The 14,451-nt window shown below is 47.0% G+C and overlaps 1 protein-coding gene across 1 annotated transcript; it reads left to right on the forward strand.

Moving 5' to 3' along the window:
- The first annotated feature begins 1,923 nt into the window (after positions 1–1,923).
- Positions 1,924–14,121, forward strand: MSL1 (MSL complex subunit 1). Its single transcript, XM_021704188.2, is given in 10 exon segments — positions 1,924–2,617; positions 2,619–3,044; positions 5,529–5,752; positions 6,796–7,178; positions 9,090–9,137; positions 9,594–9,658; positions 10,290–10,357; positions 10,796–10,920; positions 11,089–11,161; positions 11,552–14,121. Coding segments are annotated over 10 exon segments (1,845 nt in total). The 5' UTR covers positions 1,924–2,275; the 3' UTR covers positions 11,643–14,121.
- Positions 14,122–14,451: the final 330 nt, after the last annotated feature.

The raw sequence follows: 14,451 nt of genomic DNA on the forward strand, positions 1-14,451 counted from the left end.
AAAGAGACCACCGTATTCCATGTGCCTCCCACCACCCCCTTTATTGGTATCCCTAACCCCAATACCTCCCTTGCAGATCTTAGGCCATACAGTCTGGTAGAAGAGGGCTGGGGTCCTCTTGGCTTAACACATCACACCCACTAGTTTAAAATTTCCAGGGGTTTATGCTTTGGGCCCACAAGGCCAAGACACAGTTTTGTTTTTTAAAGATTTTATTTATTTGACAGAGAGAGACATAGCGAGAGAGGGAACACAAGCAGGGGGAGTGGGAGAGGGAGAAGCAGGCTTCCCGCTGAGCAGGGAGCCCAATGAGGGGCTCGATCCCAGGACCCCGGGACCACGACTCGAGCCAAAGGCAGACGCCCAACGACTGAGCCACCCAGGCGCCCCAAGACACAGTTTTAATCAGTGGTTTTCACATTAGGCCAAAGAATGTTAGTCATCTCCATCTTCATATGGATTGAAAAAAATACACCTCAACAGAAAAGAAAAACAATTAAAACTATTTAAAAGTTTTTCCAGGAGGAACTGAGGACTTGTTGGCTGAAGTTGCATGGAAATTGAGACACACACACACACACACACACACACAATGAACATTGAGAGATTGGAAGAAGTGCTCCGCATAAGAGAATACCTCAAGTATTCCTATTCCCAATAAAGATAAAAATCTCTGGGGCGCCTGGCTGAATATGGCGGAGGCGCAGGTGACTCTTGATCTCGGGGTCGTGAGTTCGAGCCCCACGGTGGATGTAGACTACTAAAAACTAAATAAACTTTTTAAAAAAGTGATAAAAATCCCTTCCGAGGTTTTCTTTTTGCTGCGACCCTTCATGAACCTCCAGCAGATGCTAGAAGTGACTTAAGAAGGCTGGGGAGATAGCCGTTGGGAAATAACTGTTGGTAGTTGGCAATACTTCATTCCAGGGAGGTTGTGGCAAGAACTCCCTAAGCAGCAGACATCATGGATTTTCCTCCCTCTGGGAACCAGAGGTCCCTCCGTTTCTGGTCTGGATCCCTCAGAGACAAAGAACTTCATTCTCTCCCAGACCAGAGTGGGGCTGCTGGGGAGTGGAGCGGGTGGAGGAGTTAGAATTCTACCCCCAGGAAACACCCACAGGCTCAGACAGGAGCCCGAATCCTGACTCTGGTCCAGGAGGCTTGCGGGGCTGCGGGGGCAGCGGGGCCCCTCCGGCGAGGGCCGGGCGGGCTGCCAAGGTGCTGGGGGAAGGGGCCGCCCAGCGCAGGCCGGGTACGTGGAGCGCTCGGTCCATTGCCCCGAAGGGCGCGTCTGCCTCCTGAAGCCCCCTGCCCTCCTCTCCGCTCCATTCTCTCGCGTTCCTTTTCCCCGGCGAGCCTCCGCATTCCCCATCTGCCCGTCGCCGCCCTCGCCCTTTCTTCCCTCCTCCCGACCCTCCCCCGGCTCGCCCCTCCCTCGGCAGCCCACCTTCGCCCCGCTCCTCCGCGGGCTTCTCGGTCCTCGCCCCTCATCCCCGGCCTCCCTTCGCCGGCCCCCAGCGCCCAGGGCCCCCGCAGCCCCCTCCCCGCCCCCCTCGAGGCGGCGGCGGCCCCTTTCACAATAGCGCGGCCCGCCTCCCTCCTCTCCGCTCCCGGTTCGCTCCCGCCCGGCGCATGCGCCCTCCGGTCAGCGGCGGCTGCGGCGGTGGCGGCTGCGAGCGGCTCCGTTTTTTTAAAGGGAAACGCTGAGGCGCCGGGGGTGACTGTGGGGGAGGGGGACCCCGAGCCGCGGAGACCCCCCAGGGGAGGCGACAGACCCCCTCCCGGAGTAGGAGGGCTTTGGGCGGACCCATCCCTCCCACCCCCTCCTGAGGAGGAGCGGGGGGAAAATGGAGGCTCGGGGCGGCTGAGGCGAGCTCCGGGGCGGGGGGCCGGGGCGGGGAAGGGGGGGTGTGGGGTGGGGAGACGAGGCGGGCCCGGCCGGGCCAGGGGGGGCCGAAGCGAGCTCCGGGGATGAGCTCGGGGGCGGCTGGGTGCGAGCTCCTGCCTCTGAGGCGAAGGCGGCGGCGGCGGCAGCAGAGGCGGCGGCGAGGCCCCCATGGGCCGGCGGCGGGCCTCAGCCGCGGCCTCCACTTCTCCGCACGCCGGCGGGATGGCGCCCGGGCCCCGGAGGAGCCGCGCTAGCCGAGGCCTGCTGCCGCGCTGCTGAGGCGAGCCCGCCAAACTCCCCTCCCCCTCCTCCGTCCTCGACCCCCCACACCTCGCCCCTTCCCCACCCCCTCCTCCGTCTCGGTCCCCGGCGCTGCTCCGGACCACTATGACCATGAGATCCGCAGTGTTCAAGGCGGCCGCGGCCCCTGCCGGCGGCAACCCTGAGCAGCGACTGGACTACGAGCGGGCTGCGGCGCTGGGCGGGCCCGAGGACGAGCCCGGGGCGGCCGAAGCCCACTTCCTACCCCGGCACCGTAAGCTCAAGGAGCCGGGGCCCCCGCTGGCCTCCTCCCAGGGCGGGAGCCCCGCGCCCTCCCCGGCCGGCTGCGGCGGCAAGGGCCGGGGCTTGTTACTCCCGGCCGGGGCGGCCCCCGGGCAGCAGGAAGAGAGCTGGGGCGGCTCGGTGCCCTTGCCCTGTCCGCCCCCGGCCACCAAACAAGCCGGCATTGGGGGGGGAGCCAGCGGCCGCGGGAGCCGGCTGCAGTCCCCGACCCAAGTATCAGGCGGTGCTGCCCATTCAGACGGGCTCTCTCGTGGCGGCGGCCAAAGAGCCTACGCCCTGGGCTGGGGACAAGGGTGGGGCGGCTCCCCCAGCTGCCACCGCCTCGGACCCGGCGGGACCCCCACCACTACCTCTGCCGGGGCCGCCACCCCTCGCGCCCACCGCCACCGCCGGGACCCTGGCGGCCAGCGAGGGCAGATGGAAGAGTATGAGGAAGAGCCCTCTCGGGGGTGGCGGCGGCTCGGGAGCCTCCAGTCAGGCCGCCTGCCTCAAACAGATCCTTCTGCTGCAATTGGACCTCATCGAACAGCAGCAGCAGCAGCTGCAGGCCAAGGAAAAGGAGATCGAGGAGCTGAAGTCAGAGAGAGACACGGTACGGGAGGGGTTAATCTGCGTTCGGGACGACGAGCGAGTTGTGCGCATGCTCGGGGGAAGGGGGCTGTAGGAGGTTAAGGTATCCCTTGGTTAGGGGTAAGGAGGTTGGCCACCAGCGAAGGAGTATCTTAAGTGTCGGGTCCTTGGGAACCAGGCTCACAGACACGTTGGGTTGGAGGGAAGGGTTAAAGGGCAACCTCCCAGTGGGAGGGGGAGGGGAGGCTTCAGGTGCCAAAGGGTTAATTTAAAATGACAGCCCCAGACTTGTGGGAAAGACGTGGAGAGTGGGAAAAGATCTCATTTGTGAAGGGTTGAAAATGCAAAGGTGGGATGCATATGTGATGGCTTTATGGAAGGGGTTGAATGAAAGAGATTGTGCATTAGAAATGCATTCTTAGAGGAGAGGGACAGAGCAGCTGTTGCACTGCTGGAGCATCTTTAGATAGGAGGGCAGTAGGCCTTCTAATTGGCAGAGAGGTAGAGGTGATTCACAGTGAGATCCTATTTTAGTTTTCTTAAATGATATGAAGAGAATCACTGCCTTTGATTTCAGACAGTTTTGAATAAGAATCTTAGTTATAAAACATGACCCACTGACCAGCTCCCTTGTATAAGCGTAGTGTGGAAGGGCTGGTAGATTTTAAGGCATCAGGGGAAAGGAAGTTTGTTAAATGTATTACGTAGACCCCCTCCCCAGAAAATCCCAATTTTTAGAATCTTAAGATAGTAGGGCAGTAATTTATTACTTATTTTTACTTCTGAGGAGCATGACTATATAGGCTTGTTTTCACTGCAGCAGTAGTCAAGAGCACCTTATGCGTTAAAACATACTCTTCCAGATATCAGGAAAGCTGTGTGTGTGTGGTGGTGGTGGGGTATTACTGTGCTAGCATACCTTACAGCTGCCTAAAAATAAACATGGTTTCTACAATTGTTGTGTTCAGGCTGCAGCAGTCTCTCTCTCTCTCTCTCTCTCTCTCTCTCTCTCTTTCTTTCTCTCTCTCTCTCTGGCGTTGTGTGCGCCAAGGGCTGAGCAAGGGAGCAGAGGGCTATTCATTTTGTTTGTTTGCTTTACAAATGAATCGCATCAGGCATCCACTGTTTTATTGGAGAATGCATTCTGCAAGGTGGAATGGGAGCTGGGGCAGGTCTCATCAAAATATCTCATGGTGTTGATTTGTGGAAGTTACTCAACATGGAGGTGGCACTGCTCAGCTACTGTACTGCAGTCTAGGGGTGTGATGGTACTGTAATTACAACACATCATATCCTTACATGGGGGGGGGCGGGAAGAGAAGGACCAGTGAAGGAGAAGAAATTAAGAAAATGTCACCCACAAACCATGGTTAAGTAATGTTAAGGCTGTGAATCAAAACAGAAGATGAAATGAGAGTATGGCTGACAGGGGGGCTCTCTGCTGATTTGGAGGTTTCTGCCCAGTTCCTGAGGTAATGGCCCCTTTGCAGACTTTCCTAGGCAGGAAAAGTGGGGTGAGTTAAGGATAGAGTATCAGTCTGAACTTGGCATTCACCGTTTTTGTTGTGTATTGCAGTCTTAGCATTGCTTAAGCTTGTTTCTCTTACTCCAGTTGTTGTTTGGCCTCTACTGAAATCTCTGCAGCTAAGTAGATATAATGAAGACAACATTAATATTGCCATCTACCCAAATAAAATTCTTACTATAGTGTTTTAAATAGCATAGTTGGCACCTTTTCTCAGAACATTCTAATGTGAAGTTTTCAATGATAATAGACGTCCATTTTTTGTTTGATTATGTAGTTCTCCTTTAATTAAAGTTAAAAGACTTTGGTTTAATTAATATTTAGATAAATAGGTAGATTTTTTTCCTGTTATCTCAAATGCAAAGAAACATGCATATTTCATGATCAATGGGATTATGGGTACTGGTTACTATTAAAATTCTTCCAGATTGAGTGTTCATTGTTTCAATGCCCTGCACACCCCTTTCAAATAACACTGCAATCCCTCGTGGCACTGTGACTGTGAGCTTTTAATTCCTTCTCAATATACCGTTTGGACTTTGCCCTTGTGTATAGCATTTTGGAGTGAAAGTAGAGAGGACAGGATTTGGAGAAACTTAGGGCCTCCTAAAAGAACATAAGGTTAATTCTGGAAACTCCCAAACTGACTTGGAGCCACATGGTTAGCAGTAGAGAGACCATGCCATTTGAAAGGCATGCTGTGGCCCCTCCCAGAGAAGAGGATCTTCTTTCAAAAGAATGAACTACAAATTCCCCCATACCCCTCCTCAACTAGGTTAGCCCTAAAATTAAGCAGAGTACCTTGTCTTCTCTATTGCGTTTAAGGAAAACTATTCAGATTCATGCCTGTCTGTTAAAATAAGTTGAATTGCTATGACCCATGGAAAGAGGCAGAAGACCATACTGATGCCTAAATGGGGCTAAGTACCTGGGTGTAATTTTTTGTGTTTTAAGTCTGCATTTTGGCACTCTCTCTTTTAGCTCCTTGCTCGGATTGAACGTATGGAAAGGCGGATGCAGCTGGTAAAGAAGGATAACGAGAAAGAAAGGCACAAGCTGTTTCAGGGCTATGAAACTGAAGAGAGAGAGGAAACGGAGCTATCCGAGAAAATTAAACTGGAGTGCCAGCCGGAGCTTTCCGAGACATCCCAGACTCTGCCTCCCAAGCCTTTCTCTTGTGGGCGGAGTGGAAAGGGACACAAAAGGTGTGCTGATAACTTTGTTACACTGTCTGAACATGATGAGGACATGTGTTTCCAGTGACTGAGAGTAGGGGATTGGGATTGATGAATTGGTTTTAATACAACTATATCCTGAATTATGAGGTCTTCCATGCTGAGAAACTATCTTGAAACATTCTTGCAGGCTATAAAAATCTGTTGGGAACATTTTGGTCACAGTAGTAATTACAGAATGTGGAGTACATCATAAAGAGAATGGGCAACAAATGTGACAGCTGAGTTTCTTAAAACTATAGCAGTTCACTTCAAGTTAGGAAGTGTTAAATTCCTTCATTGTGTTAGGTAGTAGTGGACAAAGAAGTAAGGTCTGACCGTCCTTGGACCCAAACAGATGTCATTCTAGCTGTGAAGGTGGCATACATTTTGCAAACTCGGAATTCAATGGCAATAAAATATGAAAGTAGACAACAGTGATATAAACTAAGTTTTGTAAGATTCAGAGACATTAAAGATTATTCTGAGGTAGAATAGTGAAATTTTAAGGAGGAGATGGATCTTGAAAAAGAAGTATAGAATTTAGGTTGGTAAAAAGGAAAGGAAGTGGCATTCTAGGAATAGTGGGGGGGGGGGGGGAGATTGGTGGGAGAAAGCCAGCAGATAGCAAGAAAAAAGAAATAGAGATTGTAATTAACATGGTATAGAATTGGGGCAAAAAATAAGAGACTGGTCTCTGGTTGACAGGAATGAAATAGGCCACAGAGTAGTGGCACCTAATGTTAGCTAAAGGGTCTTGAATAAAATAGGAACCTTTTTAGATTTAGTGGGCAATAAGATGCAATTAGAGGTTCTTAAGCATGGAAACTCATTTGTTCAACAAACACTTAACTGAGGGCCTGTTCTAAATACTGGTAAGCATGAGGCTGTTCCTGCTCGTGACTGCCAACTGAATCAGATGTTTAGGTATTTAGATACCTGAACTTGTTTGTTCTCTTGCCCCCAAATGTAATCAAATCAGATTTTATTCAAGAGTCAATACATTTTATAATGTTTTCTTCCCTATCTAATAGGAAATCCCCATTTGGAAGTACAGAAAGAAAGATTCCTGTTAAAAAGCTGGCTCCTGAATTTTCAAAAGTCAAAACAAAAACTCCTAAGCACTCTCCCATTAAAGAGGAACCCTGTGGTTCCTTATCTGAAACTGTTTGTAAACGTGAATTGAGGAGCCAAGAAACTCCAGAAAAGCCCCGGTCTTCAGTGGACACCCCGCCAAGACTCTCCACTCCCCAGAAGGGACCCAGCACCCATCCCAAGGAGAAAGCCTTCTCAAGTGAGATAGAAGATTTGCCGTACCTTTCCACCACAGAAATGTATTTGTGTCGTTGGCACCAGCCTCCCCCATCACCGTTACCATTACGGGAATCCTCTCCAAAGAAGGAGGAGACTGTAGCAAGTAAGGCATAGAGAACACTTGCTCTTATACCCTAGTGGTGGCGGTCAAGCTAACAAGTGTGAAAATGCCTTTGGCATTTTTAAAAAAGTGCAATCAATAAAGCAGAGTTCTGTCAAGAATGAGTAAGTTAACAGCCAGAGACAGACACTGTGCAGGCATTGCAAATAGATGGAATTACAGCAAAATGTGCTCAATGTATTTGCCTGCTTACAACACTGGGAGATGTGTTTGCCAGTAAGTTGCTCATCACAAGAGCACCAGACTCGGGGGTGTAATCTCCGGCAACTTGCATGCCCTCTGAAAGAAGGGTTTTCTGTGCTGTGAAATGCATAGAACTTATACTTTGCCATGCACGACTGTTCCTGCAATTGATATTGTGTGAAACCTGGGAGGGTGGTCTTTGGGTGTTCTCAGGGGCCAATGGTAATTTTTGGGTTGGGGAGCCAGCTTGGGGTGGGGAATTTCACCTGGGCCTCCGCTCTTTAACTATATAAACATTTATCTGTATCTCTATGTCCCGGTCTGGGGGGCAGGAGGAATCTGCCAAAGACCAACAGTCTTACTTTATCTTACTATACTTCACAAAGGTTCTAAATGTGAAGAGTTTACTTGGATTGCAGTAGCCCATTGGTTGTTCATATATTTAAATAAAATGGTCTACAAACTATTTTTCAAACAATAAGGACTATCTTGGGATATCTGAGCTGCTTGGGGAGGGTGTGGGGTGTGGGACCTTGGTCTTCATTCCCTTTTTTTTCTTTATGGCTTCCACACAGAAATGCTACCCTATCTCCTACATCAACCAGTAACTGCAATGTGCCTTCAATTGTGTAATGTTAGTCTGTGACAGTCACTGCGGGCGCTCCGGGGTGATGGTGGGGGAAGTCTTCTTGAAGAGAGCCACAGCCCCAAGTTTCTACCACTGTGTCTTGCCCTAGCAGGGATGGGGATGGGAATCCATTCCAATAAGACAAGAGCATTCTCCAGGCTTTGTTTGGCTGTTCTGGTGACAAAATTAAGTGGGGAAGATAGATTACTCTTCTTAACTATCTAAAATTCATTAGGCCTCACACTTGAGTACATGAGCTAGACCAGGATCCTGATCTAGGTTCAGGTTTTTTTGTTGGTTCAGTCAGTTGAACAGGTTCATCCTTAATGGTTAACCTTCTTGCTGCCATGGCAATGCTGTGTAACAACTTAAGAGAAACTGTGAAGCAACTTCCCATCCGGGATTGGGAAATGGCTTGGTCCAGAGCTGTTCTGTTTGACTGGCTGTTTTGAAAACCCTCTCTGCCCTAGTACAGAAAATTCCAAACACCTCTGAGATTGTGGGCATAGCAGTACAGAAAGAGTCCGACTGGGGGGAATCCCAGCCCTTTGAGGAGCCTGAGTTGTGAATAAACGTGTGAATCCTTATTCTTGATGCCCCTATCTCAAGAGGAAGCTCAATGGCTTGTTCTAAGGAAGCCACAGTCTTTGTGCATGTTGTTCAGGCTGGACCAGCAAGGTAGTTTGTTTGGAGGGAGGAGGGAGCTGTTTAAGAAGACTACATATGTAAGTTTTGAGAACACTGATCTTTTATTTGAAAAATAGGGTCAACTTTTACTCACCTGCCATGTTCTGAGTTTAAGGTTTGATATCCTTGGCCATCAACTGTTGCAGGGAAACCACCCTAAATAATGAAGAAAAGAAGTCGTCTCAGTGTAAAAAAAAAAGTGGTGGGCTTATTTTCTTTTCTTTTGTCTGTTGTTCCCTCTTCCCCTCCCCCAGAGAGAAATTCTCAAAAGAACAACTCAAAAAAACCAAAATGGCTTCCTAGTGAGAACTTCAGTGATGATCCTTTCCTCCATTTTGGGTATGGGCTTTTTTTCTTTTTACACTGAGATGATTCTTCTTTCCTGCATTATTTAGGGTATCTGATGCCATCAAGTGTTGCAGGAGAAACTTCAGTCTTGGCTGGTGAGTAGAATAGGAACTGTGCTGGCTGGGCCTGGGGTGGGGGGTCGGTGGGATGGTGGATGGTTGGGAGCTGCGTTCCCCATCAGCTGGATGTGGGAGAGTGAGATTCCTTGGTGTATGATTACACTATAGACTTCAAAATGACTACAAATTTCAGTTGTTTTTCAGGAACTGCAATAGCATCAATTATATGAATTGTCAGGTATTGGCTTAGGGTTTTTTGTGATCCTGTGTTTGGCAGACTGCAATGGCATTTTAGGTTCTTTTATACCATAGCAAGGACACTGAATATGGCTTCAGGTGAGGCCATAGAATGGATTCCTATCACTTGGTAACTTTGTCCAATCTGGGGAGAGACCTCTTGTCCTAGTGAATAGTAGGAGGGTTGTGTGACTTTGGATTTAAGGGTGGTTCCACCCCTCCTCCCTTTCTTTTTCTTTCTTTTTTTTTTTTCAGTTCCTTCTTGGAGGGACCACTCAGTAGAGCCTCTAAGGGACCCAAATCCTTCAGACCTTTTGGAGGTAGGTACCCAAGACCTGTCAGCAGAGGGGAGTGAGGGACAGGGTAGAAACGGAGGTTTAACTTGAATGTGTCCTAGTAACGGGATGGATGGGTTAAATAACTCTTAAAGCCAGAAGGAAACTTGAGCGATTATCTAGCCCTGCTCTTGTTTATATAGAAGAGAAAACTGAGTTTCAGAGTGACTAAATGATTTATTCAAAAATAAATCGCTAGGTAGTGTTCAAAACAAAATGAAATTTCATGCTAAGTAGAAAAGTTAGAATGTGCCACTCAGCAACAAAATTACATATTCCAAACTTATTTGACTCTTAAAACTCAGACTCTCGCAAAGCATGGAGGTAGGGAGGATTTATGGCGGTCTCAAGGGTTGTTTCAGTTTGACATGATTTTCACCTTGGAAAGTTGAGGACATAATTCCAAAGTTCGGACAGTCTACAAAGGTGGGTGTGGGGAGAAGAGTATGTGTTTTGGATTCTGTTACTAGGAGGTTCCCATGACATCCCTAGAACTCACAAACTCAGGTGGGACCTGCAGGGAAAAGATTTTACATTCCTGGAACCTGGAAATGAGTTTGCATATACATGTGTCATGTGGTGATGAATAGTTTATCAGCTGCTGTTCTTTACACAGAACCTGGATGACAGTGTGTTTTCAAAGCGGCATGCAAAACTGGAGCTGGATGAGAAGAGAAGGAAAAGGTGAGGCGAGAGATACACATCCTGGAACAGCTGAGCCCTGGGACCCTAACCTCTCTCATCCATGCTGTGAAAAGCCCTGGAGCCCTTAACACTCTTAAATTACTGCCATGCCAATTGGTTGAGTATCTTAGTTTGAAGTGGTAGTTGTTACAAGTAAAGATGTTTGGCTTCTTTTTCTTTGTGTATGCCCTTCCTCAGTTCCACTCTCTGTGGAACATCAACACGTGATTGGGACTGCTAGACCTAAAGAGCTCTTTCCTGACCAGGCAGACAGTTCACTTTACCACAGTTCACTTACCACCCCCCACCCTCCCCACCCCATTAAGAAGAGTCAGCACAGGTCTCCCTAGTGTCTGGACTGTGTTAGCTGCTTTTATAGAGCAGGTTTTCAGTAATATTGGGTTTGTTTCTTTGTTTTGTCTGGTTTGTTTTTCCCAGATGGGATATTCAGAGGATCAGGGAACAAAGAATTTTACAACGACTGCAGCTCAGAATGTATAAAAAGAAAGGAATTCAGGAATCTGAGCCTGAGGTTACCTCATTTTTCCCTGAGCCAGATGACGGTAAGTTTTGTCTATCTAAGAAAGTAGGTTTTTCAAAGAAGGAAAAGGGTGCAAGGCTCCAGGGTACAACTTGCTCTGAATGAATGAACAGCATTTTGGAGCAGGTGTAGTTGCTAGACATTTCCCCTCTATGTCACTAACAAGGTCCCATTTGGCTTTCTCCCATAGTTGAAAGTTTGATGATTACCCCCTTCTTGCCTGTTGTAGCATTTGGACGACCATTACCCAAATTAACTCCGCAGTAAGTATAAAGGTTCCCCCCCACCCCCTTCTCAGGTAGCCTGCACTTTACCTTCTTTTTAGACCTCATGAAGGCCTAGATAATAAGGTAGAACAGGTGGCTTAGGGATAGCCATGGCTCTTTGACAGAAGTGAGGCTATCTGGGCAACTAGCATTGGAGTGATAAAATAATTAGAAGGATTGCTTTTTGAGTTAGAAAGAGATTATTTAGTCACTTTAATAGCACACTGTTTCTCTGGCTTTGGGACAGCAAAGACATTCTAAATTTAGAACTTGAGAGTCAGGGTTAGGAGTGGTGAGGGGCATAGTATCTTTTTTAGAGTTAATCTTTGGTCCACATTGAATCCCTTCTAATCTTCCAAGTTGATTTCCTTACCTTTTTTTTGCCAGGAATTTTGAGCTGCCCTGGTTGGATGAGCGTAGCCGATGCAGGTTGGAGATCCAGAAGAAGCAAACACCTCACCGGACGTGTAGGAAATAGCTGAACTGGCAAGAACCTTCTGTCTTCAGATAGTTGTAGCACGCCATTTCCCAGAGAATGGCAGAGACCTGTATGTGTGACCTATGTCCTCATGTATGTTATTGTTCGCTGATAATGCCCTTCCATACTCCCTTGATCTTGTTTTGTTTTCATCACTCTGATTTCGCAAAAACTCTTTCATTGGGCTAATTGTGAATTATGGAGGGTGATTGGGATTTCTTTTCCCTTTTTGGGGAAATGAGCTCTCAAGCTAAATCTATAGGATGGCAGATCCGGAAGCCTCAGGGGTCTGCTTCTCTACATTTGCCTACGTTAAAGGGGTAAAAGGGCTCTCTTCGTTAGACTTGTGGAAGATGAAGCAACCCCTGCCTATAGAGTCATGCCTGCATGGCACTCTTCTCGCCCTGGTATACCCTTTCTTTAGAGTTTGAGTATAGTGGTGTTTACCCTAAAACAAAACAAACAAAAAACCTCACCATGAGCTTAAGGACCAGATGAGGAATAAAAAGTGAAGTGATGAAGCAAGTCATCTTCACAGGGTAGAAAAGAGATTGAAACGTTGGCAGATAAATGTCTGAAAAGACAGTTGTTCTCTTAAAACTATTCTGTGATACAGCCATGTGGGAAGGAATTTGTGCTGTGATTATTTTCTTAGTTAATGGATAACTGAAGTTCTTCCCCCATTCCTCAAGAGATAAAATCCTTAGAAAAGAGAATGGGGATGGTTAGTTTTGGGCAAGTTATGACTCTAAACAAAAGCAGTTGACATTTGAGAATGGCATGCCAGAACCTGTGTAGATGTCCTTGTGTCCATCACTTCTCAAGTATTCCTTAGTTGGGCTTTATTCTTTCAGCTGAGCTCTCGGTGGTGGGATGGAGATTTAGGGAGGGTGGGGGGTGTATGTGGAAATATGTGCGCTTCCTTTGGCTGGCAAATGTCTACATCTTGAAACAGACGGATGTACCTAATGAGCTTCTCCATTCACTTTGTAAAAATAGATTTGTATGTGTATCATCTTGGTCCCCCTTTCCCCCCATTTTGTTAAAAAATTTCAGGACAGCACTCCAGGCCACTTTGGTCTCAGTGTAAGATCCCTGTAACTATCTGGAAGGAAAATAGAGCCAAGACCTCTGGTCTTAAATATATAGGAATTGCCTTTCTTTAGTCTTCATGACTATTGTGTGAAAACAAGTAGGGGTCTAATCTCCTAGAAGGTAGGGGCTTTTATCCTTGAAGAGAATATGTCCCCAGATTATTAGCACTTTTAGAGGAGAAGCCAAGGTATGTAGGGTGTGTGGCCGGCCCATCAATGGAGCATGAGAGAATGGGGATACCATTGTGGGAAGAAAAGAAAAGTTCCTCAGGGGCCTCCCACTGCTAAAGATTTTTGTGACATGTTGATCTGTGCTCCCTGGGTTTGACTTTTAAAGGAATTATTCCGGCAGCACATGTAGTATTCTTGGATGATCTTGCTGCTTTTATTTCTCCTTGTGTGTGTGTGTGTGTGTGTGTGTGTGTGTGTGTGTGTGTGGCTATGGGTTTTCATTTGTAACTCCATCTGCTTAGGAGAGTGGGCTCTCCACAAGGGAACCTGCTGTGAACTTCATTGCAGCAAGAGTGTAGAGAGAAATAGGACTTATTCCACTAGGGGCTCTCATCTCACACCTTAAGGGGAGGAAGGAGATTTCTAGAAAAACTGGGCCAGATTTTCTTTGTTCTCCATCATTTTAAATGGCAAGCTGTTTGGCTTTCCTACTCTGACCTATGTTATGTTCCTTTATAATGTGCCCAAGAAGAAAAAAGACTGATCAGTGTCTCTTTACGTTGTTCCTTGATTCCTCTGTTTCTTCTTGATTTTCAGCATTTGTCGGATTCCTAATTTGGATATGGGTTAGCAAATATAACCTTTGTGTTTGTGCCCTACCCAGGGGACTCCCCAGATTCTGAACTTGAGCTAGACTAAGAGGAATCCATGAGGTGCTATCTGGCCAGACTTAAGTGGATTCTATTTCCTTGGTTCTCCCTCTACCTAGGACTGCTCATTTTATTGTCCCCTCTTCTAGATCAGTTCTCCTTTGATTTGGATGTGTTGAGGTTTGTTGAGGAGGTTGGAGAGTAGATTAGCAAAATTCCAAGAGCGAAATTACAGTGTGTTAGAGTGTGGGGGGAAAATTAAGTCTTATTTTTTCCCTACATGGGATACAACACTGTGAAATTCAATCTTCAACAAAGGCCCTGCAATTCTCCTAAAACATAGTTCTTTGTTTCTTTCTTTAACAAAGTTAAGCTAGTGTTAATAAATTAAAAAGAGAAATTGCTTGTCTGTCCACTTCAGCTTTGTTTTATGCCCATTTCATATTGTTGTCTGTGTTGTAATTCATACTTTTGATACCATTTCTGATGTGTAAAATTGGTTGTCTTGTAAATATCTTATAAAGAGTTCAATTGTAAATAAACTATTGTGGCTGTTAATTTTTGAACTTCTGCTTCAATTTATTAGATTTATTGGGAAGCATTAAACAGTTCTGTAGATATTGGAAGATTAGAAATAGAAATCCATTTTCACAAAATAGAGAAATACACCATTTTCTCTTTTGTGTATGAGCACAACGTATGTTTTTCATCCCTCTTTGTTCTGTGTTCTCCCTTACACATACGGTTAAGTGGCAACTTTAAAAACCAAATCCTAGGACAGGATACTTGGTGCCTGGTGTCTAAATGAATAAAACCTCATAGTTGAAAAGACTTTAGAGGTCATCTAGTCTGACCCCTAATACATGATTTCCCCTTGACAACATTCCCGACAAA

The sequence above is a fragment of the Neomonachus schauinslandi genome, chromosome 15 (assembly GCF_002201575.2).
Source record: "Neomonachus schauinslandi chromosome 15, ASM220157v2, whole genome shotgun sequence".
NCBI lineage: Eukaryota > Metazoa > Chordata > Mammalia > Carnivora > Phocidae > Neomonachus > Neomonachus schauinslandi.